At 52.4% G+C, this 27267-nt stretch overlaps 7 protein-coding genes across 7 annotated transcripts; 5 read left to right on the top strand and 2 right to left on the bottom strand.

Moving 5' to 3' along the window:
- Window positions 1–2065: 2065 nt before the first annotated feature.
- BO82DRAFT_385024 (TFIIH/NER complex subunit TFB2) lies at window positions 2066–3993 on the bottom strand. The gene is made up of 3 exons (XM_025638140.1): window positions 3739–3993; window positions 3589–3676; window positions 2066–3498 (listed from the first exon to the last, which is right to left on the bottom strand). Exons 1-3 carry the CDS (start codon window positions 3863–3865, stop codon window positions 2256–2258), a joined length of 1458 nt encoding a protein of 485 aa, XP_025489703.1. The 5' UTR covers window positions 3866–3993; the 3' UTR covers window positions 2066–2255.
- A 144-nt stretch (window positions 3994–4137) lies between these two features.
- BO82DRAFT_356278 (PaaI family thioesterase) lies at window positions 4138–5690 on the top strand. Its single transcript, XM_025635681.1, has 10 exons — window positions 4138–4192; window positions 4252–4292; window positions 4370–4382; window positions 4550–4615; window positions 4676–4718; window positions 4782–4853; window positions 4954–5000; window positions 5108–5126; window positions 5197–5275; window positions 5350–5690. The coding sequence occupies exons 1-10, from the start codon at window positions 4166–4168 to the stop codon at window positions 5441–5443; spliced, it is 501 nt and encodes a 166-aa protein (XP_025489702.1). The 5' UTR covers window positions 4138–4165; the 3' UTR covers window positions 5444–5690.
- BO82DRAFT_314794 (RNA helicase aquarius) lies at window positions 5685–10343 on the bottom strand (the record flags this gene model as incomplete). The annotated part of the gene is made up of 4 exons (XM_025632521.1): window positions 5685–6341; window positions 6403–9870; window positions 9930–10030; window positions 10108–10343. The coding sequence occupies 4 exons, from the start codon at window positions 10341–10343 to the stop codon at window positions 5887–5889; spliced, it is 4260 nt and encodes a 1419-aa protein (XP_025489701.1). The 3' UTR covers window positions 5685–5886.
- A 338-nt stretch (window positions 10344–10681) lies between these two features.
- Window positions 10682–13029, top strand: BO82DRAFT_376292 (THO complex subunit THO1/HPR1; the record flags this gene model as incomplete). Its single annotated transcript, XM_025637518.1, has 7 exons — window positions 10682–10921; window positions 10983–11061; window positions 11114–11232; window positions 11291–11962; window positions 12021–12170; window positions 12230–12543; window positions 12603–13029. 7 exons carry the CDS (start codon window positions 10682–10684, stop codon window positions 13027–13029), a joined length of 2001 nt encoding a protein of 666 aa, XP_025489700.1.
- A 9149-nt stretch (window positions 13030–22178) lies between these two features.
- Window positions 22179–24496, top strand: BO82DRAFT_130400 (homeobox domain-containing protein). Its single transcript, XM_025629964.1, has 5 exons — window positions 22179–22994; window positions 23051–23188; window positions 23252–23384; window positions 23439–23892; window positions 23962–24496. Exons 1-5 carry the CDS (start codon window positions 22375–22377, stop codon window positions 24339–24341), a joined length of 1725 nt encoding a protein of 574 aa, XP_025489699.1. The 5' UTR covers window positions 22179–22374; the 3' UTR covers window positions 24342–24496.
- BO82DRAFT_130401 (uncharacterized protein) lies at window positions 24497–24952 on the top strand. Its single transcript, XM_025629965.1, has one exon. The coding sequence runs from the start codon at window positions 24652–24654 to the stop codon at window positions 24883–24885; it is 234 nt and encodes a 77-aa protein (XP_025489698.1). The 5' UTR covers window positions 24497–24651; the 3' UTR covers window positions 24886–24952.
- A 434-nt stretch (window positions 24953–25386) lies between these two features.
- BO82DRAFT_356270 (putative copper resistance protein Crd2) lies at window positions 25387–26106 on the top strand. The gene is made up of 3 exons (XM_025635680.1): window positions 25387–25781; window positions 25847–25942; window positions 26004–26106. The coding sequence occupies exons 1-3, from the start codon at window positions 25622–25624 to the stop codon at window positions 26081–26083; spliced, it is 336 nt and encodes a 111-aa protein (XP_025489697.1). The 5' UTR covers window positions 25387–25621; the 3' UTR covers window positions 26084–26106.
- The last annotated feature ends 1161 nt before the right edge of the window (window positions 26107–27267 follow it).

The raw sequence follows: 27267 nt of genomic DNA, 5'->3' as shown, positions 1-27267 counted from the left end.
GTGGGACCGCTGGTTGTTCACAATCTGCACCTGTGTCTTGCTCTACATGCAGGGGTTGTTCTCACAGCTACTGCGACTGCGACTGCAACTACAACTACGACTACAATTACTACTACGTTTACGATCACTGCTACTGCTACCCCTCTTATCTTCGGGGAGACGGTCTACCAACGCAGGTGGTGTCGACACCTTCACCCTCCCGAACAACAGTACCTTCGGATGAGATCAGGTGGTGGAATGATACGGACATCGAGATGAGGGCAAATCCAACGAGGGGCTCGAATGGTCTGGCGACGGAGGCTAGGGATTATACTCGCCAACAGCCGCCGCAGCAGGAGCAGCAGGAGCAGGACCAGACTTCCACATCCACCTCCCAGGGCTTAGTAGTGAGAAGGCCGCTGAACCCTGGAGCTGAAGATCAAAGGAAAGCGCGATCAGGTAGCCTCCACGCCCCTCCTCCCCCTTCTTCCTTCACTGCGCCGCGCAAGTCCTTCCCTTCAGCCGTAACCACCACTCGTAGTCGACTATTCGAAGGGACGATATCCTCACGGTCTAAGATGGTCGGAGCACCACCAGCAGTAACAGCCGCGACGAGAGCCACGGCAGGACCACAAGCGCAACAAGAGCCCCGGAGAGCGTCGGGTATCAATCCCACGCCGCCGAGAAGAGTGCGATGGACGAGCAAGTTTGAGAATCTGCGTGCTCAGGGCAACAGAGAGCAGCCGCAGCCGCAGTTGCAGCAGACGGGGACGAAGAGAGAATCGACGGGTCTGCGTGCAGCACCGACACCGGCGCCGGCACCTGCACCTGCACCCGCGATAGGTTCGAGGAGGGAGTCTTTTAGAAGGAATTCGCAACTGGCTCCTTCTGTTGCTGCTCCGGCACGGCTACCATCGACCGCGATAGGGCCGAAAAGGGAGCCTCTACGAAGGCATTCGCAAGTGGCTCCTCCTGTTGCTGTTGCTGCACAGCTGCCATCTACCACGATCGGGCCGAAAAGGGAGTCCCTACGAAGGAATTCGCAACTAGCTCCTCCTACTGCTGCTACTGTTGCTGCTCAACAGCTACCATCATCATCACCCCCGAGATTACGAGTTACACGGGCCCAGAAGGAAGATAGTAGTGGTAGCAGTAATGGACCTGGTCCCATTAGGGCTGGGTCTCCTGCTCCCACAGCAGCACGACAACCAGCAAGACCAGCACCAGCACCAGCAACCCACCGCAAACCTATCGTAACCATAACCCAGCCTCCCCAACAACCACAACCCCAACTCCGAAGAACCACCCTCCACCGCGCCCCAGAAGACCCTCAAAAGCAGCTGCTCATACCTGCTCCCCGGGCGGCCGCCACCACGAGCACCACGAGCACCACCACCACAACCCCGCGCCGCAGCTTCACCCACACGCGCATCGCCTCCCTCCCCTCGCTGGTCAAATCTCTCAACCGCCCCAAACTGATCGCGGACCCCAAATCCTTCGCCCAGGTCTGGGAAGCCCGACCCCCGGCCTACTGGCTGGGCCGGTTCGTGACCCTGACCAATACGTTCCACTACGAGGATTCGTTCCGGCAGCCCGACGCGGCCACGAGGTCCCCTGGGATGCTCTCAAGCTACCCGCAGCGGCCGCTGGCGGGGAAGGGGGTGGGTGATGGTGGTGGTGGTGGTGCTGCTGCTGCTGCTGCGGTGGGCGTGGACGCGGACGCGGATGCGGACGACGAGGATTCGCCAGGTTCCCGCGTCAAGCGGGCGTTCACGGTGCTTGAGAATGTGTGTGTGACGGACGAGGCGAGTGGGAGTTTCCGGGGGTTTCGGGATGCGTATGTGGTTAGGTTTGGGGATCGGTGGATGGATTGAAACTGGTTTTTTTCCCTGTGTGTGGGGTATGAGGGATGGAGTTCTCGGCTGTACTGTACTATAAAAGCCTGATACGAGTGTGCTTTTTTGTTCTTAGTGGTCATGATCACGGTGCTAGGTAGAGGAGTGGTTTTTTCTGTGTCTTTAGTGTGCTTTACTCCCCATTAGAAACCCAGGGCAGGTGGCCAGCACCTCCTGATCCATATATCTTTGCATGTTGTTTAATTTCCTAGTCGTCAATATATTTCTCCTATGATACATTTCCCTGCAGTTCTATCTATAACCCCTCATACCAGATTATAAGATCTTGTCTCGTCAAAAGTAAGCCGTGTAAGCCGTGAAACGCCAGACCACCCTCAAAATGAGCATCCAAGACCAATCTCCTCGTACTGTAAACATTCTTCACTTCCGACTCCGTAAGAAAGCGGCCACCTGTTCGTGCCGGGTCACGAAGAACATGCGCTTGCGGTCCGACTTCCAGACCAGCACGCCGATCTCCTCGGCGTAGCGGCAGGGGGCCTCGTACTCGGCGAGACTGACGAAGTCCTTGAACAGGAAGCCGGCGGTGGCCTGGACGCGGTCGCGCTCGAGCTGCCAGAGGCGGATCTGGTCGACGACGGTGGGGGGCAGAATGGACTGGGGGATGCCGGCCTGGTTGGAGGTGGAGCGGGAGGTGTTGTGCTTGCGCATCTGCGGGTGGGCGTGGGTGGACAGGTAGGAGATGATCTGGTCGGCGGTGATGCCCATCTCGACGGCGCGGCGGATGGACTGGCGGGTGATCTTGCCGGTGATCAGGTTGGGGAAGCGGTACTTGAGGGTGGTGAAGAGGGCGATGAGGCTGATCTGCAGCGGCGACGAGGTGTACGCATACAGCCGGTAGTTGGTTTCGATGATGATGAAGCCCGTGCCGGCTTTGTTGTCTTTAGAAGAGGAAGAGGGATCGCCGGTCGGATTGCCGGCCAGCGAGCCGGCGATGGGGTTGCTCAGCGCGCTCGAGTCCGAGGTGAGCGTCGTCGCTAGCCGGGTCGGGTAGAAGTGCGACGCCTCGGGCGACTCCTGGTAGACGATGCCGAAGTCGGCCAGGTCGGAGAGCGTGCGCAGCTGATTCGCCGTCAGGTGGCGCTTCTCGTACGACTGGCCCAGCTCCAGACTGCTCAGCAGGAACACGAACGAGAGCACCTCCACGCTGTCCATTCCGATCGCCTCGGCGCTCTCCACGTACAGGATCAGGATGTGCCACACCTGCGTGCTGACGTCCTGCAGCACGAACGCAAACCCGTCCTTGGTGATGTCCACGCGCGTGCCGCGGATCTCGACCAGATGGCCCGCCTGCAGCAGCTGCTTCACGCCTTTGCTCAGGTTGACGTCCCGCTGAATCCCGAGCCCGCTCGTCCCCACCATGTAGCCCAGCACACCTTCCCACTGCCTCCGCGCGTAGTCGTCCAGGCCCGCGATGGTGACCGCCGACGCGTTGGGCGGGTGTGCCAGAACGCCAAAGGACTGGGTTTGCTCGGCCCCCGTGAGGGCGTGTCGCAGCGAGGCAGCGAACGGGTTCGTGACCATGTAGGCTCGGACATTGTTCGCGATGACGGTATTCGACAGGATATGTAGCCGGCCGAGAATCGAAAGTGCATTATCACGTTCCCTTCACGCCGGCGTTTTCATTAGCAACTAAACTCAAGCCAGCGTACACACGCTCCATTACAGAGTCAGCCCAACCAGATAGCAGACTCACTTTAAGCTCTCGGATTTCACCCAGACCTCCAGATCCGCTGCGGGGAGCGGATCCTTGAGGTACAGCAAGGCCATCACAAAACATTTTGCTATAGCGATCCAGGATTAGTCTCAGAAGCATACTGCTTGGCCATAGGGATAGCTGGCATACCCAAGTCAGGCAGCATGCGCCTGAAGATGGCGAGGGCGGTTGATGGCTGCTGATAAAGCTTGAAGAAGACCGTGCCAGGAAGGCTTTCGAGATATTCGAACGGACGAGACGATGGTGCAGCAGCCATCTTGTCTGCACAAATCACCTCTGCAGCATGGTGCGACCAGGGAGAGAGGGAGGAATCACCGGGTCGAGCTGAGTCGCCTTCAACCCTGAAGTAATAATACCTTCGAAGAAAGCTCCTGTGAAAGCTTGGTGTGAGTGAGTGGGTGAGTGTGTTTGACACAAAAAGAATCGCGGAGAGCGGTTCGGGGGGCGAGACCACCACCAAGCGCAGTCCGCGGCGATGACTAGTAGGTTACGATGACTGTAGCTCATCTATCTCCGCAACTCGACTCAATTGAATTGTTTTTGGCTGACCCTCATCATGACTTCCTTGCGCTTTGTTAGATCTGTAAGTGACTGTAATATTACTCTTTATTCACATTCGTTTTACTAATTGTTCCTTCGCAGGTCTGGGAGTCCTTTCGGGCCAATTCGGGGCTGGAGCCTCGGTAAGTCAATACAAACGGCTCTTCTGCATCGAAATGAGTTCCTCGCCATTGACAGCCCAACGATTGTGAGGATGAAGTCTATTAGACGGTGTAAGCCATCCTGAACCCGTTTGCACTCTTATACCTGTTATATGCGCACTTGCATGAACTATATACATCGCCGACGGCTTCGTCGCAACCGGAGTCCCGTCCGGCCTATCAACACGTCAACCAAGAAGACATCGCATCAACCAACTAACACCACCTGCACACAACAGCTCCGCGTAACAGCGGCCAGACCCGGCAGAGTCAACTTCGAACTCGACATCAAGAAAGAGCACACAGTAAGCCATTTCCAGTGTAGCAGCAAGTACAGTTCAAGCCGAGTAACGTCCGCAACCCAGAACCGTTTGCAAATCCTCCATGGCGGAACCATCGCCAGCATGGGTACGTAGCCAAATGTGCCCTCTCTTTGCTCTCCGCATTGAAACTAACATCCATTGTCCCCAGTTGACCTAGGCGGTTCCCTGGCCGTAGCCTCCCGCGGTCTCTTCGCCACGGGAGTATCAACCGACCTCAACGGTGAGTGACGTCGCGGCCACGCAACCCAATCGTTTTCCCCCAGATAACCAACCAAGGCCCATGGGCCATGCCAATAATTCTAACTCATCTGCAACATAAGTGACCTATCTCAGCTCCGGCGGTAAGGTCGGAGACAAGATTCTAGCGGTACGTACTGTAATCCCCAAACCCCGGGGTCAATACCCCGCGTTTGGATCCAGCTTCCTCGTGCGATTACGGTACCAGAATATCATGCTGATTTCGCCCATGCACAGGAGGTCAAATGTGATAAATGTAGGCCCTGCCTGCTGTCGATGACCAGATCTCATTCAACACACGTGGACTCTAATTGATGTTAATGCAGTCGGCAAAACCCTGGCTTACACCTCGATCAAATTCCTCAATGAGAAGGGTGATGTCTTTGCGCGGGGCAGCCACACTAAGTATGTACTTCCCCTCTCAACTTGTACAACAATGCGGGGTGGGGGCTTGGGCTTATGGACACTCTCTCGATCAGGTTCGTCGCCCTTGCTTGGAAGGATTCGCAGAATATCGTCGAGGAGATGGCAAAGGAGGAGGAACGGCAGTCCTCATCGAAGAGCGAGGCTTAAGTAGGTTCCCTATCTTGAGCGCACCTGGGTGAAGGTGGTGATCTGCGGATCGGATTGTCGGAGACACGACTCGTGCCTTTGTAGAACAAAAGGACGGCGAGACGAGGGTAAGAGACCGTAGCGCTGAGCTATGTATAGATGTACTGTATATATGTTAGGACCTCACGCTTCCAGCTGTCTGCAGAATCTCTTCTCGATCATCAAGCCACGGTCTTACAGAGCGCATATATACGGCGGGAAAGTTGATAGAAAGAAAAGATTTTGTCATGACTGTGGCATTCCTAAAGAAGCGCCCAGTCCTTCACATGTTCATGAATTCGCTTCCCAATGGAACCAGGGTACTAGTAGTTAAAGAGAGGCATACATAAAAGAGACGTACATGGATGGGGGAGAGTAGATAGGTAAGTTGCAGGATCGAAGATGGCCGATGAAGGCATATCATTTTAAACGCCGGGGAGGGTATGTTCGTGCAGAGGGTCATCATCCATGTCTTCGCCGGTCCCCATCATGACCTCATCTTCGTCGATGACCTGATCCTCGTCGGCAACCTGCACTTCATTGTCGATGGCAATGTTGTCTTCGCCCATCGCCTTGAGCTTCGCCTGGGTCATTTCGAACACGTACTGCCCAAGATGCTCGACGCTCTCCATTGGAGTGCCTTGAACTTCGTCATCCTGCAAGCGGGCGGAGGGGAACATCTCCCCAGGTGCAAGCATGAGCTTATCCGGACGCTGGAACAGAAGGTCGAACGCCGGCTTCAGCTCGTAGCATGATTCGAATACTTCGCGGCGACCGAGGATGTATAGTCCCAGCCGAGCGCGAGAGAGCGCAACGGTCAGACGACGGACATCACGGAGGTATCCGACGGTACGCGTCCGCGTAAGGGAAAGAATGACATCTACAACAAATGGATTAGTATAGCTGCCAAGAAAGGTCATATCAACGATAGGATGACTTACAATCGTTCTGTTCACCCTGGTATTTGTCGACTGTAGTAACAATCTTAGGCATGCCGAACAATCCATTCTTGGCACAGCGGTGGCTCAAGACATCCTTGATCAAGGCCATTTGGCCGGCGTACGTTGCAAGGATCGAGATCTTCGAAGCAGGATATCCAAGAAGACGCATGTACTGATAGATGGCGACGGCATACTCGGCCTCGCCCAGGTTCTGGATGAAATGCGGCGTTGGTTCCCGCTCCCCGTTACCTTGATAGTCGGGGACGTTGATGAATTGGTAGTCAAATTGGAAACCAGCATTTGCTCGTCTGTACTCTTCCACCGTTTCAACAGTGGGAAGATTTCCAAGCTGTTTGTAGCGCCACTGGAAGAGCTCCGCAATACTCGGTCTGGAACGGCCCTGTTGATCGAGTGTGATAACAGGAACACCCAGTCTCACCAGCCGCAGGAAAAGACTCTGTTCGAAATGTGCGTATTGCCGGAAGGCCATGTTCTGAATAATGGGCGAGTTTTGTAAATGGTCACCACAAAGAACCACGCGCTTGAGAGGAAGTTCGCCGTTCTTCATGTTCTGCAGCGCAGTGGGAATGAAACATTCAATCTCTGTGATTTGTGCGGCTTCTTCCATAATGACATTGTCGTAGTGGAAGCCTAGATCAGCAATCTCCTGACGGCGCATCGCTGCATGCGTCGATGTCATGGCTATTATCCGCGCTTCCTTCACAAGGAGATAGTTGGCCTTGTCCTTCTGCTGGCGTAGAATCTCAAACGGCCGGATATCTTCCAGCTCAGCGAAAATCTTATCGATGTGCCGCTGGCAGCCCTTCGCTACATCAAGTACAGTTTCTTTTGGTGCGGTAGGTTCGAAGACGGGCTGCGGTGCGTTTGAGAAATAGTCATGGAAAGGGAAAGCTGCAACGACTTCCTCGTTGGAAACATTCTCGGCACGCGCGTGATCCCAGAACTTGGCCCAAGCAGGCTGAATGTAGACGGTGTTGAAATAACCGGCAGTTTCGCAGGAGTTCCCATGGGCCCCTTGGGCTCCAATTGATGTAGCCAGTCGAGTGACCTCACTGAGGAAGAAATTGCGGTTTTCAAGGAACGACTCAACTCGGCCGTACTTGCTGTAGTTAGAATCAGTTTCTAGCTCTTCCTCACCATGACCAAGACGGAGAAGATGACGTTCGTCAATGTCAAGAGCCACAATCTTCTGGAAGAGCTGGTTCAGTGCTTGGTTGCTGTGCGCGATAAGGAGTGTACGCTCATTAGGGAAGTCGTGGTAGATGTTGTTGATGATTTGCGTGGCGACATCAGTCTTGCCAGTGCCAGGAGGGCCGACAATGACAGTCAACCCAGGCTGGGTCCCTGACGTGATAGCCTCAACTTGCGCCGGAGTGAAGCGCACTGTGTTCAATTTAGGAGCATCGATCGGATAGGGGCCTGGGTGTGGCGGTTTGTATGTCGAAACGCGCAGTGACTTGGGGCCTGATGCCTTTTCCGACTGATCTTTGCGTCGCCTCTTCGTGCCCATTGACGGGGCCTGAGAAGGTTCTTCAACATATTCCAATACATACGGGGGGCCGAAACTGGACGTTTCACTGGTCGAGGGCTCGATGGTCCTTCCGGGGAAGCTTTCAATCAGATGTTGCCAGTCCAAAAATGTGTCTCGGAAATCGACCGACTTGAGTCGATTGGACAACTCGGTGTATCGAGCCCCGGCCGGGTCCCCGTAGCCTAAGAAAATATCCTGAATCCAGGAAGGCAGGGCGATGTCGGAGACGATCAACTTCTGCATAGTATCGAGGATCGATTTAAAGTTGTTCTCTCTTCCCCTCCTCCTGGCAACCACGTTGATCGACGAGTAAATGTCCGGCTTTCCTCGGGCAAGTGCATCCCTGTCTGCCTTGAAAGCAGCGGGGTCCAGATTGACCAACAACTTCCGGACACGAGGTTTGTGTTTGTAGCCATTGGACTGGCCGGAAGAGAAATCTCGCAAGGGTCGCCCATTCTCGTCTAGCACCTGAACTATCGCTGCGGTTCGAAGGTGTGTCAGTCCGGGAGCTTCAGACTCACGAAGTCCAGACTTCGCGGCGCCATCTGTCTGCACAGCCAAGAGAAAAATGACATCATCTGGACGCAGAGAGTCCCATTCCCTGCGAATGTGGTCTGCTAACCTGCCCACCTCGATAGCGATTTCAGCCCTGACAAAAGCAGGCTTGGCGGAGCCGACCTTGGGGGGAGCGACTTCAATTATAGCGGGCTTCGTAATCGGGATAGCCATCCTGGAGAAACCATCAAATGTCAAAGTCTTAGCGTCGCGACTTGCGCGGGGCTGCATCCGCTTGATGACTGACTCCATATCTTTCCGGATCTGGAAGAAAGCCTCGGAGCGGTATAGGAGGAATGAACGCCAGAGGAAGTCGCCAGTGCTGAGGTATTGTAGGTTCAATTTGGGAATAGCTAGCGGGGTAGACCCATCGTAATTCTCATTGCGCAGCAATGCGGGATCATATAGATCAACCTCCGTGGGAACAATGCTGAGCTGCGACGCAGCTTCTTGAAAGGTCGGCTTCCGTTCATAGAATGAGAGGAGGATCTCCATGTACAGTTGGCGGTCGGGTGTGATTTGCGACTGTTTAGGGTACTCGGTCCGGAATCCAAGATGGCTGCAGAGCTTCTGCAGTTCGTCCTCCTCCAACGATGCCAATTGACCTTCCAGTTCCGAGCGTTGCTCAATAGAACCGTAGTTGGACAGGGCCAGGATCATAAGCTTGTCCTTGAAGTATTTCATAGAAGTCCTCTGCAAACGTGCCAGCTCCTGACAGTGGACATCGTAGACTGACTGAGGGGATAGAGCTTCCCCTGTGAAGTCATCAATGGCGAACGATGCAAAGTGCTTCAGCAGACCACTGAGGTCGCGGAAGAGCGCATTATCGGGTGAGCGGTAGAGCTGCGACAGACGGAGAACCGCTAGCAGATTAAGATCCTTCAAAAGCGTGTTGACGTAGCGCCGGGTGGGGGGCTGGCTTTCCAGATCGACGAGGAACTCAAGAAATCGCTCACAGTATCTCAGGTTCTGTGTCTGGTCTTTATCGGCGCCGTTCAATCTGCGGAGGAAATCCAAGACCATCGTGTACAGCCATGACCTCTCGAAGCGAATCTTCGCCTTGGCAGCTTCATCTCCCGCGTCATATCGTTTGGCTGCAGCTCGCCATGCCTTTTTCAGACCCGGACTCTTCGCTAATAATGAATCTCTTGCCCCTTCGCTGGAGAGGTTGTGCCAGATGGAGATGGAAACGAGCGGTGCGCACTCTTTGCGGATTAAGGTATTTTCGACGGATTGGAAAGCACTGATTATGAAGGAAATGATGGATAGTCGTGGCGAGGCATCGAGGGAGGGATCAATGCTCATCGAGAGGATTCGATGGAAAAGGTTCGAGAAATCGTCCGGGCGATCGGAGAAGACCTCTAGACTTCGATTAGTAGGTTCTCCGCAGAGAATATTTCGTGCACGTTGTCGAGCTTACCCCATATCGGTAAGTGTTCGCGTTGCTTGACACTCACAATCAAGACGAGCAGCAACACATGGTAATTCGACGCATCTTCAGTGTAGGTCGGCCAAAGGTACCTGCAATCAGCGAGTTAGCCATCAGTCTTGTCTCCAGAGCTAACCTATTTATCTCGAAAGGATGGGCGCGCGCATACTTTTCCAAGATGTTCAAGTTCTCCAGGGTGAGAAGCGAGCGAAAGCCGAAATTTTCAGCCTCGAGGGGATCCCAGATCTCCTTTTTTATGACATCCTGCTTGACTTTGCGGGTTTTGGAGCCCTCCAGCCAGTGGGATTTCGCCAACTGCACCCATGGACTGTCTTCCCGAAAGTCGTCCACGTTCGGTCTGGAGTCAAGGGCCGGCGCCATCGCCTGACGTGTCTGAAGGCCCATTCCTAGACGTGAGGAGGAGGAAATTGGGGGGGAAGGAGGAGGAGAAGAAGGAGGGGGAGGAGAAGAATTGCTTCAACTGGACTCCGGGGCGTGGTCGTCTCCGATCAGTAACTGCGCAAGTGGTCCGTTGCGGCGGGATTGGGAAAGCTTCTGGCGCGCGCCTACCGGCCGCATTAATCCTCCAGCGGTTAGGACCCGCAGAGCCGCAGCCAGTCAGTCACCCCATCATCCGCCGCGATTGTTACGGCTTTCCCTGTGTTCACGCCTTAGTCAACCCTTCTTATTCACTTTCTCATTCAAACCGCACCAACCTCGTTGCTACTACGTTGCTCGAAAGTATGGCGGAGGTGGACGTTGGTGCGATACCCGTCTACAAGAGCTTGATCGACGAGCTCCTGTCGCGCGCCGAACATGCAAAACCGGATGGACAAATTGAGCCCCCTTTGACCGAAACGCAGCTTGGAGACTCATTCTGGCTTATCCAAGGCGAGGATGCGCAATCGGTTAAGAAGCTAGGCCAGCAGACTCAGCTTGCCGCGGTCGAGATTGCATTCCGAGAGAAGTTCTACAGCCTTTTGGTATGATCATCGCGTTTCGCGTCGGGTATAGAGGTCCTTGCTAAACCCGAACTGCCTACAGGCCACCACGTCAATCGACCAGCCCTCATTTATCCAAATCTGGAATCTCCTGGACATCATATCAATTTTTTCCGACAACGGTCAGACCCCTATCCTGTAGCTCGCCTCGGCGACGATCCTGACTGTGCTTAGAACAATGTGAGCCTGGCTTGATCTTTTGGTTGATTGAGGAATTGCTCGACAGCCAGACCATTGATGGATGCCGGAAGGTCTTCGATTATCTGGAGTCGCGAAGAGAGCGCAATACAAAGGTAGGTTTTGGCTTGCCGATTAAAGTAGCCTTGTCTCAAGTGCTGACGGCTCCCAAAGAAACATTTCAAACAAAAAAGCTTAATCATCCTGAGATCTTGCAATGAGCTGTTACGGAGGCTCTCGAGAGCCGAAGATACTGTCTTCTGTGGGCGTGTATTCATCTTCCTTTTCCAAAGTTTCCCACTGGGAGACAAGAGTGCCGTCAATCTCCGGGGTGAATACCACACGGATAATGTCACGACTTACGATGAGATCGTCAAAGCTGCCGTCCGAGGGGGTAATGATGGTGACGTGGAAATGTCGGATGATAAGGAGGAGGAAGCGCCCGGAGAAGAAACCGAAGCCGTGGGGGCTGCAGCTAGCGACTCGCAAGCAGATGTGCAAGAATTCCCTAGCACGCCCAGAGTGATTGTCTCCAAGGCCAAAGAGAAGTCCGAGGATCAGGCGGTTGACTTGGACGCTCTCTACCCTATATTCTGGAGTCTGCAGGCCTACTTCTCTGCCCCAACCAAGACTTTCGACGCCCAACACTTCACGGCCTTCAAAGCTGGGCTTGAAGCCACACTCGCCACGTTCAAGCACGTGAATACGGATCTCGAGACTTCCAGCAGCATAAAGACTTCGGAGGAGCGGAAATCCAACAAGCGCAAACGAACCGCAGATGGACAAGAGATCGCGAGCAGCTTCAATCCCAAGTACCTAACAAGCAGAGACTTGTTCGACCTCGAGGTACGTGGCAGGCCGATCACTACTGCACAGAATAAGACAGTCTGACATTCCGCCACAGGTGAACGATACGGCCTTTCGAAGGCACGTGCTTGTCCAGGCCCTCATTCTTCTGGACTTCATGCTCTCACTTACCGCAAAAGCCAAAGCTAAGCTTGCCGACTTGACTAACAAATCAGTCTTGTACGGGTTCTTGCTAAACGAGGAAGATGTAACTCTACCCCTTCTTGCCATGCGGTATTCATCCAGCCCAGTCGCTGACAATTATAGGCTAAATGGGCGGTCAAAGTACGGAAGTCCATCGAGGAGTATCTGCAGGAAGGTGCCGGGGGCAAATTCTATTACCGAATGGTGGACACCGTTCTTTCGAGAGACAAGAACTGGGTGCGATGGAAAGCAGAAGGTTGCCCGCTGATCGAGAGGCCGGCTGTTTCAGTGTCCGAATACATTGGTGCTCGTGAGCATGCCACCAAGTCCTATGCAAACAAACGCCTTCGCCCCTCGCCTATGGGCTCGCTCAGTCTCCAATTTCTCTCCGACGGGGAATCCCAGGCGGGCATGGAAAGGCTAAAGGATCCGGAAAGGTAGGCGCTTCGAGATGTCGGGGAAATACACTAGCAATGTGCTGACGTTGACATGTAAGATTCTCGGTTCCTGCTGCGGACTCTCTTATGATGAGCATCATGGACGACGAGTTAGATTTCGACACTGCTCAGACGAAAGAGGAAAGGAACTACGCTCTGCGGTCAAAGGCGAGCAAGACCTGGCGCATACTACGGCTCTCCGCAAAAAGCAAACTCGCGGCATTTGACAAGATTGAGGACGGCAAAAACCTGAAAATCATCTTCGCCACGGCCCAGCCATTAGATGGAACGCCCCAGACCCTGGAAGGTACCCCTCAGGCCTCAGAAGTCACGGCGTCGGGGAAGCCGTCGACGGAGGGCGAATCCGCTGGACCGGGGCAGGAGCTTGGAGCCACGACTGCGGAGGATGGGAGCACAACCGTCGCCACCGAACAGACTCTGGCTGACCCCAACGATGCAATTGCACCAGACACTAAGGTGATGTGAAGAACGCCACGTATTCGCATGTACAGAGAAATTGGGGCACAAACCCACCTGTCCTTGAGTCTGATTGGCGCCCTCAATGTCGTTTCCTACGATCTTACCTCTGCTCTGAACTTTGTGGCTGTATGCATCCGTATCACCACGCTAATTGTGGTAGATGGGGTGGGGAGAGGCGATGTATAGTGGTTATCAGTATCTGTGTCGATGAGCAACGACAGATACACTCGGCCTCCAAGCCACCGGTCATCTAGCAGGTGCGTTGCATCTCTGGCCTTGAGTAAGCCGGGCTAGCGCCAGCCAGGATTGGGAGGAAGAGAGGTAACCAAGCAGGTGATGGATCGCATAGAAAAGCCGGTTCTTGTCACGAGGATTCAGGAAATTACGGCGGGGGGATGTGGATGCGTTGATTGGCCTTCTAGGACACGCTGCCGATGTTCTTCCGGATCGTTATGGCACAGTAGAGTACCAACTAGTACCATCCGTTGGGTTAAGTTAGGTCTGGTGAGATGGGTTGGATGGCCTGGAGCCTAGGAAGAATGATGGGCACTCAGTCATGTGCATCTCCATCTTACCTGGTTCTTGGATGGCCCTTGTCCTGTTCGAGGCACTTCTCCTAGCCCTGTGGCAACAGTACGGCTGTCCACTGCATGGTTGGACTACTTTCTGTTCTCCATCCACCTGTCCGAAAAGTCACCCCTCTCCCCCTGTCTTTTCTCTGTACCCGCAGGAAGGAGAAGAGGGGGGGTGGGCATCCATGACACTTTCCATATGTAATTCGGCCGAGTGTTACATGTCTGAGGCATGTGGCCAGAGCATTGGAGGTAGGGAAGGGGCGAGAAAGAAGGGATGATGGAATGCTGAAGGAAATAGATGGGTGCAGCCCACCGGAGATTGAAGGTTCCTTCAGGCATCCACTGCAGCCCTAATGGGGAAGAATCTCCTGGCGGTTCGCATAATGAAGGTTCGAAAGATTCTGGGAGAATATCTGCAAGCGGCCGAATCGGGGTCCTCTCGGCGATAGAGGTAGACAAAGCACGAATCAACGATTTATTTTCTTAGATGGTGGTTATGACCCAATGGTTTAAGCTATGAGGGGACATATCCCTCAATGATCAGCAACTTTAATTACCTGGAGAGCTCCTGCGTCATTCGTCATTCGTCAAGCTCGGTCCCGTTGTTCGAAGGAAGGAGGGATGGGAAGTCATTAGGGCAATAATGCTTGACACAACCGATGACAGCATGGCTGCGTGCGGTTCTCTTGTCGAAGATGTCATGCGAGATTGCAGTGTCATGACTGGGGCCAGTGCGCATCAATGTGTAACTTGAAGTTTTATTAGATGCCCCGCTCTAGTTCATTAAGCTCGATCCATAGCTTGATTTGGTAAAGTGATCGGTAAATTTTCACGAACTGTGGGATGCCATCCTCGCTCGGAGGCAGAAATAAGTTCTAGGAGCTTGCCGACTTGCCGTGGTCTGCAGTGAAAACCGAAGACGAGAGAAATGCATGAAATATGGACGAGGTTGAAGTGCCTGCTGGGGTCATGCCACCGAGAAATTGGGAGTGATTGCACGTCCGAGTTGCCCAGCAACAGAGCCAAGAACTGAAATGGCACATCTTATACTTTCTTGTTCGAGTGCGCGTCCTTGTCGCCACATTGCGATGTAGTATGATCCAGTCTGTATGAATAACTGGAATATGAGCATCGCAAACATGTATACATGAAGTCAGTCAAGGATCTTGTGCAACCTAGACCCATAGCGGAATCGATCTACTGTCCTCCGTAAAGATAGGGTTACGATACGGGATGCCACGCGCTTGCCGACACATGCTGGGAACCGACAAAGCCGTTCATGACTGATTCACCTGGCATGGTCGCGAGTCAGGGATGTCTTGAACTCTGCATTGACAGGTCCTTTGCCGCTTGAGCCCCCTTGTCATGCCTGCCCCTTTTCTTTGTGGCATCAATTTAATTCATCAATGTGATACCGTCGCAATCATTGTCATCAATCAATTCTTGATCATTAATAGGCCGGGGTCCGTAGCAAGCAGATCCCGCATCAAGCTTCAGGGGGTCCAAAGGGGAGAGGCGGTTAGCCGAACAATTTCGATCCAGGCACGGCATCATCTAGATGGTTCTACGTATTGTATGTATGTACGGAGACTGCGATACTGTTGTTTATTCGGTGCGTCTGTGTGTTGTTGGATCATCGATTGCGAGCCTCTCGGTCAGGATCATCAATGAACAAACAATCCATGGAAAGGCCGTTATGCACGTTTCACGCAAACCGATAACCCCGCACGGACCAATGACACGGGAGGGCCAGCCAGACCATGGCGTCAGGACGACCAGGAACCTTGCATCGGCACACTACGGCCAGCAATGAATGGATTCAAAGCTGGCTAGGTTGGGTGCTTTTCCTGCTCGGGACAACCCGAAGATTCCCAGCTTTACAGGGCTTTAACCGTACCGTGCGTAGTTTTTTGTTCGCTTGGCTGTTCGCCTTGCTGGCAGTGCCCGACCGTTCAGCCCGCCTCTCGCACTTTTTCCACTCCACTGGACCCGATAAATGTCTTATTTCCATATTGCAAGGCGGCTTCACTGCTTGGACAACAACCAAACGCCGGTCCCCGGGAGAGCTTGCGTAATGGGATGCAATCTGTGGAAATTGTGGAAACTGTGCAGAGTGCAGACTGGAAACGGGCGCTTCCTCGAACCCCACCCGTAAGACCGATGGTCGTTCATTTCCACCAGGGATCAATCCCGAGATCCTATCGTCGATGCAAGCATAATTCCCCCGGGAACTGGGCATGCCACCCAGCGCAGCGACCCAGTTCAGGCTGGCTGACGGGCTGAAGTTGAGTACTCCGTAAGATTGAAGGGGTTCCTTGGCATCACGCGAAGTCTTAGGAGAGATTAAAGTTGGTCCTCCCCAATCTCTTCGCATCCACTCGGTTCATTCGATCCGCCTCGATTTGCTTTGGGCCTCGGACTCTGGAAATCTTCTTTTCTTCCCCGCACGGTTGCTACACTAGGAGGAAGTCATACCGCACACTGGTTGCTTTTCGCTCCCTGGTGGATTTTTCCTTTTCTTTTTCGCCCTGCTTGAATCTTGTAGTAGCTGGGATCATCCCTCTTCTGGGTCCTCGGATCCGCAGTAGTGCTTAGATTACGCTGCCGTTGCCGCTGGTACGGGCTGTGGACTGGAGGATTGGAGAGAGCAGGTAGGTCCCTGATACCGGAGGGGTACTCTTTTGTCCCACAACATGGCGATGATCTTGCCTTGCTGAGCTGAAGAGATCATGCCACACAGCTGTTCTCCACGCCTTACAATTGCCGTGGGCAGAATCCATCACATAGGATCCACGGCTTTTGGCATCGAAAGTCGGACTTGTAAAGGAGGTCAATGATGGAGTAAAGGTAGAAACGAGGAGGGGAAAAGTGGAGGGGAAAGGGAGAGGAGAGGGTGGAAGACAATCAAGACAAATATGGACCATGGCATGGCATGGTATGGCATGGCAGAAGGATAAGATCAATGGAAAGAAAAGTCAAACACAAACAAACGTCCGCGGCAGGAGCCGAATACGGACGGGCCCATTCCAAGCCTTGCCTGCCCCTTCCCTTCTTCTTTTCCCTTTCTTCCCTAACGATATCACCGAGCGATATCACCGGAATAAGTGAAGACTCCGAAAGACCTGTCTACTTTCTATTCCATACTCCGTGCTCCGTACTGTACTGTTTGACAGACAGACAGATAGTCAATCAGTCAGTAGTCAATCGGCTACGGTACTCTCTACCTCGGAAAAATTCTCTCCGTGCCGCTTGGATTTGAAACAGTCTGTGCTTTGGTGGACAAGAGCAATCAATGTATGTATGTATGTATGTATGTATGTACCAGAACGAACATCATGGCGCGAGTTCCGCGATCGGTTTTCGAATGAGGGCGATGATGCAAGGAACATCTGCCACAGTGATGCAGCTCAGGGGGAAAACGGACAAATCTCACCAGAACTAACAACAGGAGGCGAACTACTGAGTACCGTACTATAACTTACAGGGTACATACACTCTTGTTCCCCGACCTTTGTCTTAACCGTCTTGGGTCAAGCGGTCAAGTTGGTTTCATCTTTGCCTCGCAATGATGAAGCACATCATGCCCTCTCGTTTCGCTGCGCCTGGGCTCGGGTTCGCTTCCATGTGGCCTATCTCGTCTGGATGACATGTTTTTCCTTGAATTTTCTTCCAGTCTTCTACTTTTCTCCTGTCTCGTTGCATCTTATTATCGATTCGTTGTAGCTATGTTACAGTAAAAGATTCGGAGTACACTGTATGCTGTAGTCAATCTAGGTGATCTGCATTGGGTCCTTCAACCAGTAAGAGTTCATGATATATATCTTATATGGCTACTATAACCTGTGTCAAAAGACACCAGCGACTGTTGTACGATGCATGCCCCGACGGCGGCTCTGCACCATTGATCACTTTGCATTGCGGCTTCCTGGTCTACCTGGCTCCAAAACAATGGACACATATTGTCCCGTACCTAAAAATTGCTGCTTACATACATATACGGAGGTGATGAGTAGACCGACCCTTATTAGGCAATTGGTCAGCGCATCTCATGTCTTCTCCGAGGCTCCTACTGATCGTATCGCGATCCCCACACTGCTCACATCAGTCGTCCACTATTTTCTCTCTCCTCGCAACCGATGGTCTTCAGTACTCGGACCAGGGCCAGTAGCGGTAACTTGAAGATAGATCGATGATGTCGAGCTTGCGATTGCTGCGGGCTCGATTGTATGATTTGTATGATTATCATGAGTACTAGGTAAGTATTAGCCAATAGCTCCTTCAGCCTCTATCTTTAATGGTGCAGGCAAGGATTCGGTTTGCCCCACTGGAACTTTTCCACCTGTCGGGTTCATTCAATTTTCCAAGCAGTCCTTCCGCCTTTTTTTCCCCTCGGTTTTCTTTTGTAGCCTACAGCAATTTTGAATTTCGGTTATTTTATTTTATCCTCATCCTTATTTTTTTTTTTTTTTCCCCTACAATTTTAAACTTTCTTCCCGCTTCTACTTTACCAACTAGAAACCACAAGACGGTCATATCTGTCTTATCATGCATTCTGTTGGTTTTCTCCAGTCTCATCATCATCTTTCTTTGCTCGGTGTTGGTTGACTATGTCCTTAACCTTTTATTCTTTTGGATGACCTATCTTAGGGTGGCTTCCCAAGCTACTGGTATATCCTAAGCACTTAGCACACTTAGCAGTCAGTTTGTATCCTGAAAAGGCTTAGTGGCGTGTTGGCGTATACGCCATCTCTAGACGGTATTTACAATACTCATAGTTAGAGTAAGGCAAGACCTGTTTATTACCGCCAACCAGGCGATGTGCTGTACATGTGAGGGAGTGATAATTGAGCTGCAAGTCTCTCTCGATATTTTTATCAATCAAACATTTGCTTGACTACTGTAGCAAGCGAGGGTCGCCTTGTTCCTGCCAGATCTCCACTGCCACTGCTAACTTGTTGCGTACGAGTATGATCCCCGCTCTCTGGCCGCCTGACCTTTGCCAGATTCTTCCTCATGCTGCTTCCTCATTCTTCTTCCCGAAAATCTTCCGGGTTGTTTCATGCTCGCGTTCGAAGTGGAGCGAGACGAGCTTCGGTCTCGCAATCCGGCCGTTGTTTAGTGGCTCCCGTTTTGGTCCGGCTCATGGAACAGGTGGAGACTGGAAGACAGGGAGAATGAGCGAGACAGAGGAAAGGAGAAGGAACAAAGAAGGAGAAGGAGGATGGAGACAGAGTGACACTTTTTTTTTTTTTTTTTTTTTTTTAACCCCCCTTTTTTTTTTTTTTTTTTTTTTCAACCCCCCATTCTTTTTTTGTTTTGGATTCCTTTGTTCTCGACAATTTCCTTTTATTTTTACCTGATTGACTGCGTGGTTCTAGCGTCAAGCTTGATTTACGAGTTCAGAGAATAAGATGGTCTTCGTACTCAGTACTCAGTACAGGACAGTCTGATGCAGTGTGCATGGTCCGCCTGGTGGTCCTGACTTGTTTTGCTTTCGGGTCACTAGGTGGATGACTAAACCCACACCAGCCTCGGTCTAAAGACTAGCGAGGGACGCTAACCCGCTACTAACTGAACTAACTGGACTAACTGAACTAAACTGGAGTCTAGCCGGTACCTTTTCCTTCCAAGTTCTCCTTCTCCAGTTGCTTCGGCCGCGAGAGGCTTGAAAACTCGGCGTCCGGTCTGCATTTATCTTTTCTCCGCAAAACCCTGTCTGACCTGGACTCTCTCTACCGCTTGACCTCCCTCTAAGCCTTCTTGGGCTAGGGGGCATACTTACGAGAAGTCTTAGAGGTTGGAAATCATTGCCCCCCCCCCTCCTCCTCTCCTGGAATAGATACCATGGCACCCACCACACCGTCATCCAGTACGAAGTACCGAGGAGTCTGGAGTACCGCCAAACTACTAGCTTCCCCCTCCCCTTGATCGTTACTCGTCAACTCCTCTGTGACAGGAATCAAACTGTCTGAGTCTGACAATGACGCGACAAGCAGCTACAGAACGAAGATATCATCATGAGAGACAAGATGAAAATTATGATGCTGGCAACCTCGGTGTCTTCTTCCGCCCTGCCCGCCTGGTACGGTGGAGACCGGGCGGAAATGCACTTCCTGACTTTTAGAGTACACACACACATACACACCAACAATACGAACGCCCGTCGAGAGAAAAAAAAAAAAAGCCCGGTACACTTTCTGACCGGTACCTGAGATGACAGTCTGGTAAGGTTATCGCTTCAACCAGTATTTTTGCTGGATCGTACCCAAGATGCGATGACCCGATGGACGGTTTGTCGCCCCGTCTCCACCTCGAGGGTTTTTTCTCCAGAGCCTCGGTGTTTTCTTTTCATGACAAGACGACAATCTAATTTCCTGTTGGTCTTATACGATTTGACGTTGGTTAGATTTCATTGTGTATTGCTCACGCTGAAGAGGAGATGGGAGGGGGGATTTCGATCCGCTCAAACTCCCTTTAATGCAGTCAAATCCCTCTCTCCATTCTCCGTGATAGTAGCCCCTGTCTAATGTTCCCCTGGCTAGCTCCTCAGATTGCTCGCTCGTTTGCCCCTCTCGCTGTTTCTCACGTGTCAATTGTTTCACACCACCAGACTGTTGGTGCCATGGTGGCTAAGGTGGGTGGGGATATCGCCAAGTGGCTCCCTAACCTAATGACCCCCCCCCCCCCCCCCCCCCCCCCCCCCCCCCCCCCCCCCCCCCCCCCCCCCCCCCCCCCCCCCCCAAAAAAAAAAATCTCGATGAGTCGATCCATGCCCGGTGTCCGGCGGGTTATGGAGCAGCCAACGCCCGACTAGTGCTGTCGGCAGCACTTCCACATGGTGCGTACCGCCGATTGCCATCTTTACTGTCCCAAGGGGAAGACGGCACACTGTGACTGGATGAGCCAGGTCGATAACCAGGGTCTATTCGGTCCTTTCCTACTGCGGTTGGCTGACGACCAGGATAACCGGTGGATTCGGCACTAGGAAGGACCTGTCCCAGACTCTGAATGACCCGCACGATGCGATGCAGAGGTTGCGGGCGCCGGTTCCACGTCGGAAATTTTACAATCAATGAGGAGCGCGGGACATGAATGGCGTAGGAACGGTTGACGATTGTCCCTCCCGCCTCATTCATACCCTGCGTGAGCTCTGGGCGATGTGCTCTCCCGTTGGACCTGACGAGCCACGCTCTTCCATGATCGTCTGCATCATTCGTCCGCAGGGCTGTCAGTCCCTCTTCCGCATATCACGCCTGTAGGGAACGTCCCCGGCTTGACCCTTCACGTTGCCACTTTACAGTGCCCGTCGAATTTGACACTCTACATGGATACTTTTTACACTCTGAGCATTTCCCATCTACCAATTCTATTCTCATAGTCACCACCTCCTACCACGTATTGCCTTCATTGAGATCGAATTCCTGCTCCTCACTTGTAAGCCGAAATCCCAGTCAACTCTTTGCGGTGTGCCAGTTACCGGCCATTGGTGCCTCGGAGCGTGGTCATCTCAGGCTCCTTCGTTGGTCAGGACCGTGTCTGATGACGACGTTCTCCAGCAAGTGTTCCCACACGGTTACAGCTGCTGCTGTCATTCCTGTGGTTGCTGACTAGTACTAGTCGACCTCCCCCGAAGATACTACGACGACGACAGCAGCCAGACTGAATTGGATCCTCCTCCTATCCATTGTGGTAGTATCCCCCGGTTCTCCCCAGCCCGTTTTGGATTCCCACTTCCACCCTCGTTCCCACCTTCATTGTCACTCCGGTCCTGGTCCTGGATGGCTCAGTAGGCGCTACGCCTCCGGAGGTTTAGTTGACAATCGTAGGATGGCCTGGGATCTCCGTGTACCGAACCTTCAAGCTGTGGCCCGTTCCATTTAATTTCCTGTTTTCTTACGCTCGTTCCTGTCGGTCTTAGTTTCATTTCCCTCATTCTTTTGAGTTTGTTCTCCGCGTTAGCAGCTGGCATCTACCTATCGTTTGCTATAACACCCTGTACGAGGACCTGAAGATTATTCGTCCCTTGCCCCCCTCCCCTCTCCCCCCTCCTCTCTCTTGTCCTCCTGGTCTCTCGTTCGTCCTCTCAGCCTCCCCTCACTTGTTCGTGGGAGGAGCTTGCCCGTCGTGTGCGCTGCTGCATTACTAGCACGGTTTTGTGCTTGCGGTGGCCAACCTGAAAGTGGATCTCTCGCACTGGCCGGAGGTGATCAGGGCCTGCATTTTAACGTCCTCCGTTATTTCCACTGCCCGAGATCGTGCATTTGTTACCCGCTTGGGCTAGGCACCGTTTAATCTCTTCCATAACCTTCCTACCCACTGTCCGGTAACAATCCACCCCCTCTCCGGTTGAATCCTGGACCCAGCAAAGGGATCGACCTTTCATTTCTTGCCGTTCGTCAGTGGTCCTAGCGGAGGCCGAGAATCTCCTTTATCGCCCCGGAGTGTAAGTCAAGGGGGAGATCATTACTAGGGTAGCGCTGTCGTTCATTTGCTCTCGCTTGCCCGCCGTCAAAAGTCCACGCTGCTGTGTCGACTACTTGCTGCGTCTCACACGCAAAGAACTTGCCATTTACTCCTCTTTTCTTTCGTGTCTTCGACCCGTCCTCGGAGATCCAGTGCATCTTCAGCAAGCGCCCCGACAGCTCGTGCAGACCCACTCTGTCATCCCTGGTCTGGCATCTGGGTTGCAAGTTAGATTCTATATCTGCGTTCGCAGCTGCAGTACGCCTGGCCTCTTCCACCTTTAGCATACAGCTGTTCTTTCTACTATCTGTGCATGGTATACCGGTCCATATCCTCTGTTACCATGTCAATCAGCGGGCCCTGTGTTTGGTTGTCCTCATTATCACCACCTTCTACTTCACATCTTCCCGGCATCACCAACCATTGGTCGACAGCTTCTTGGAATAGCAGCGAGCAAGTCGCACTGAAGCCGAGGGCTATCCCCTCTAAATTGCCCGGGCCGTGGGAGAGAGAAGGCGAGCCCACAAAGACGCCTTCGGCCGACATGCAGCCCGCTGTGATTAAGGCTGAGAATGCCTTTCCAGCGATTGCTGCCGCCGGCTCATCTAGCCCAGTCAGGCTCATTGGGGCCACAAATCCCCATAATAACTTAGTGAACCACAACACAGGCACGGAGACGGAGTCATTGGTTCAGATGGGACAGGAAAAAATCAACCAGAGCGAACCTCATCATCCACATGCTGAAGGAGCCGACGTTTCACAGAATGCGAAAGAGACAACACCTGAGTTCAAACTTGAAGAAGCGCATGACAAGGAGAAAGAGGATGGAGATGCCGCAATGGTTTCATCAGATGAAGGAGCTGCGTCGTCCGAAAATGGCGACAAGAAACAGTCACCCGATAAACACGACAAGAAGAAGATGAAGAGATTCCGGTGCGCAAATCATAGACATGGACCGTTTTCGTCGGGTTGCTAACAAGATACGGCAGACTGACCCATAATCAAACCCGCTTCTTGATGAGTGAATTCACCCGTCAGGCACACCCTGATGCTGCTCATCGAGAACGGCTGTCCAAAGAGATTCCTGGCTTGACGCCACGGCAAGTTCAAGTTTGGTTCCAGAACAGGTATACGCTGCCACACCTGAGTTTCCTTATCATGCAGCTGTGAGGCTGACACTTTCCATGCAGACGGGCGAAGCTTAAGCGACTCACAAGCAACGACCGGGAGCGAATCCTGAAATCCAGAGCATTGCCAGATGACTTCGATACAACCCAAGTGCTACGGACGCCGTTTGATCACAGAACAGCCTCAGAGGCACCTGTTGCGTCTCCCCAATGTACATTCACATATGGCAAGGATACTAACGAATTGAAGATGCTGCTTACCGATGGGATTCCTCGGAATGATGACGATTATGTGATCTCGCCTCTCAGCTCAGCATCAACAACAAATGGATTCCCTTCAGCTGGACCGGATCGACACTTTAATGATTATACACATACAGCTGCCATGGCGAATCGGGGCGCTCATACACCTCTTACCGACATGAACCGACATAACCGCGGCGCGTTCCCGTTCCCAAGATCCAGCAGCTTTTCCGAGGCTTCGTTTCACAATGGACTTCACTACCCTGGGCGATATTCAAGACCCGGGCTCGAGCCGTTGGTGCATCCGAGTATGGCATACAGTCGTCGCCCCGTGGAATATGGTCTCAATAGGTCTGCGAACGGTATGGTTGTAGGGTATGACCAACAGCGGGCCATCGAGGGCTCTGTATCCCCGACTGGACAGCCGGACCAACAACCTCACTATAACGTCGATGGGCATAGTAAGTTCCTGCGAACCACATTTTCCCATGACATCATCGAGCATTTGAGACTAATGAGGATGGCGATAGACCAGCAAGCGCACACCTACCATTCTCCATTAGCCATGCCAGCACCCAAGGCCTTCGGCGGCATTGACATGAATGCACATATGCAACAACATGGGAGGCAGATACCCGCCATGCAATCCATCCCGGTCTCGGAGGCGCCTGACTACCGACCCTATTCATACGACCACCACCCATACCATATGAATACGGCCATGCCTTATAGCCAAGCCAACGCCTCCAGTATGAGCCTTCCTGCCTCCTTTCCGTCGGAAGCCAGTAGTGTTTCCCAAGGACCGGTGGTCAGCACTGCAGAAGACCGAATCAACAATCCGCCGCAATTGATCGATCCTTTGAGGGCCAAATTTGGCAACCAGACCTTCGAATATGCCAACTACCTTTAACACATCTCCCGATGGCCTGCTCAGAAATCTCCTTTCCATCCTTCTCTCACCATACACCGCCCTTTAATCTGCCCGGTTCTTCATACCTATTTAATCGTTGCCTTCAACCGCTCCTCCCATTACCTCTGGCGTGCACTGCACATATCGGCACTTCGTTCGTCTGCCGGAATATATACATATTGTCTTGATCTTAATCATCGTCTTGGCTTGCTTCTGTTTTGGGACCGTCACAAAAAGATTTTAAAGGAAAAAGGGGGTTATCATCACTGCATTCCGGATTCTGTTCCTCGGGGCTGGGACCGGACGTTTCATGGCGTCAAAACTGCTTTTTCTGATTTTATTCTCGAGGGCCTTCCGTTCAGCCCTGTTGCTTTTTTTATCGTTTCATTTTAGCATGCGTCGTGTCTTTTTCTTGGACTTGGGTGGCTTTCCTGGGTTTATATGTATACAACACTTAAATTCTAGTCTAATTATCTGGATTGCCATCAATGCTTGTCTACTATTTGCACAATTGCGCACTCCGCACTCCATGACATTGAGCTGAGACGACCCCTAGCGCGGCAGATTCTACGAGCACTGTATGTATTGAGTACATCATGCGCCAGTGGCCTGATATTAATGTGGGGCCGTTGCATACTTCCGAATACTATGTACTTAGTAAGCAATGCTGCAGTCATGCAGAAGGTGGCAGTTGCAGAAGGCCCGGTTTGTTTGGTCCAATGGCAGCTGTACTAGGAATGAGCAGGGCCATGACCAGGTTCATCGAAGGTACATTATCACCATCCAATAAAAAGAGATGTAAAAGCAATCAGTTCTACAGGTCACCAAGTGGCAAAAACCTACCAGCTTGCGAGTATTACAAACCCAAGCATGGTATGTTGCTGGAATGATTTTGTGTCTGTGGTCGACGATCGAATCAAAGATCGACAAATGCAACTGCAGTCACGGGACTGCACGGAGGCTCTTGTAAGCCATCCAATCAGCTGCCACTGATTGCCAATCATGAAATCTACAAAGTTGAACGACGTTGAATATAAATACTGTTAATTTCCTGCAATGAATTATCCAACCATCATCATCCAAGAGCCTCAAATACTCAAGCTACCAATCTTCCACTCAACGGTCACTTCGTCTCTAAACACTGCAATCGCATCTTCGTGCATCAAACATCAAATCAATTTAACCGACACCTACCCGTGACGTCATTGGTATCTACCGCTCTCACTCGCAAACCGATCTTTTGTCTTCTCGACTCTTCAACGTCCTCCACCACAGTCAAAATGGTTAACCCTGCTTCCACCTGCTGCAAGACCTCCGGCGACGGTAGCTGCGTCTGCGCCGCCCAGGCCAAGTGCTCCTGCGGCAAGGAGAACGCCCTCCACTGCACCTGCAACAAGGCCTCGACCGAAAACGCCGTCTCCGGCCCTCGCTGCTCTTGCAGTATGTTCTGCCCCGGATAGTCCGTATCTTTTTTTTTTTTTTTTGAAACTAACACACAATTTCAGGAGCCCGCCCTGCCGGCCAGTGCACCTGTGAGCGTGCTCCCAGCGAGAACACCCCCATTTCGGGCGATTCCTGCCCCTGCGGCCAGAGATCTTCCAGTAAGTCCAGAACCAATTAGCAGCGACGTCCAAACATCAGCTAACTTGGGGCTTTTTCCAGCTTCCTGCACCTGTGAAAAGGCCGCTGCTGTGGACGCTGCCGCTGAGAGCAACGAGATTGACTTCACCACCCGCGCTTGATCTTTTGACCTTCCGGCGGGGTTGATTCTTTCACGTTTGCCTTTTTCTTTCTATTCAGTGGGCCTTCTTTTTATCATAGCATGGCACGGTTCGGGGATTTGGAGTTTCATTCTGGAGTTTGATCGGGCGGTTTTTCTTTATTATGAGGGGTGGTGGTGGTGGTGGTTGCATGGGTGCTTTTCTCATGGATGAGGTTGTATTACAAGACAACGATATTAATGGGCTAGAGCCCTGTAAAACATTACTTTGTATGGTGCATTTTTGTTCTGCAGTGTGCAGCGTTGCGTAGAGCTAGGTTTGCTACATGCTGGATCTTGACCCTTGGCTGGTAGGGGAATCATCCGTCGAAGGGTCTATATCTAGTCGACTAATGAGGATGAGAAGAGCAACTGAGTAGAGTATAGTATGATCCACACGGACCATAATATGTAGTGGCAGGGACACGGGCACACATGCCGCGGGGGGCTGCGGTCTGAGTGTGAAAATCTCCCTTGTCCCCGCCGGGATGCAGACCCTGGGATCCGATAAGGTTGCATCCGAAATCACTAGTCACAACGGTTCGTGCATCAAGTAGATAGGTACGACGGACGGTACAGTGCCTTCCTGTAGGAACCGGGAGGGGTTGGGGTGGGGATTCTTCTTGTATGGTGATACAGCAGAGTCAAGTCTGGATGTCTCATAGGCTATGCTGAGTCTAGGTTTTAAATTAATGTGCCAGGTGAGATGAGGCGGCGCCATCATTGTTTCTAGACAAGCATTGGCTAACTTCACCAGTACCAATGACGATAAGCAGGCCGAATGCAGGAAATTAAGTCCGATCCCTGCATGCACCGCCACAGCGCATTAACATTCCTCCAGCTTTCCGCAGCCGGATCCGCCGCGGAAGTGGCTGAGGCCCGGCTTGGTTCCCTCCTGACGAGGAGAGGGTCTCTCATTGCTGCGCTACTTGCTATTGCTGTTGCTGCTGCAAGATCCCCGATTGACAACTTCACCTTTTTCCCCTCCTCTCTCTCTTCTACCATTCCTTTCAAACCAGCGAGAGCCTTCCAATTCAATCGTGCCTCCAATTGCTACGACTATTTACTATTTTCACTTGCCTCCCGACCATACCATTCCTTCGGCCAGTTTGCGACTCGACTGTCAAACCCCCTGGTGCGCATCAGATTACACTCCCCCCCCCCCCC

Source organism: Aspergillus uvarum (genome assembly GCF_003184745.1).
Source record: "Aspergillus uvarum CBS 121591 unplaced genomic scaffold BO82scaffold_45, whole genome shotgun sequence".
NCBI classification, from domain to species: domain Eukaryota; kingdom Fungi; phylum Ascomycota; class Eurotiomycetes; order Eurotiales; family Aspergillaceae; genus Aspergillus; species Aspergillus uvarum.
The sequence above is the reverse complement of the archived record's forward strand: the minus strand, read 5'-3'. Positions and strand labels throughout refer to the sequence as shown.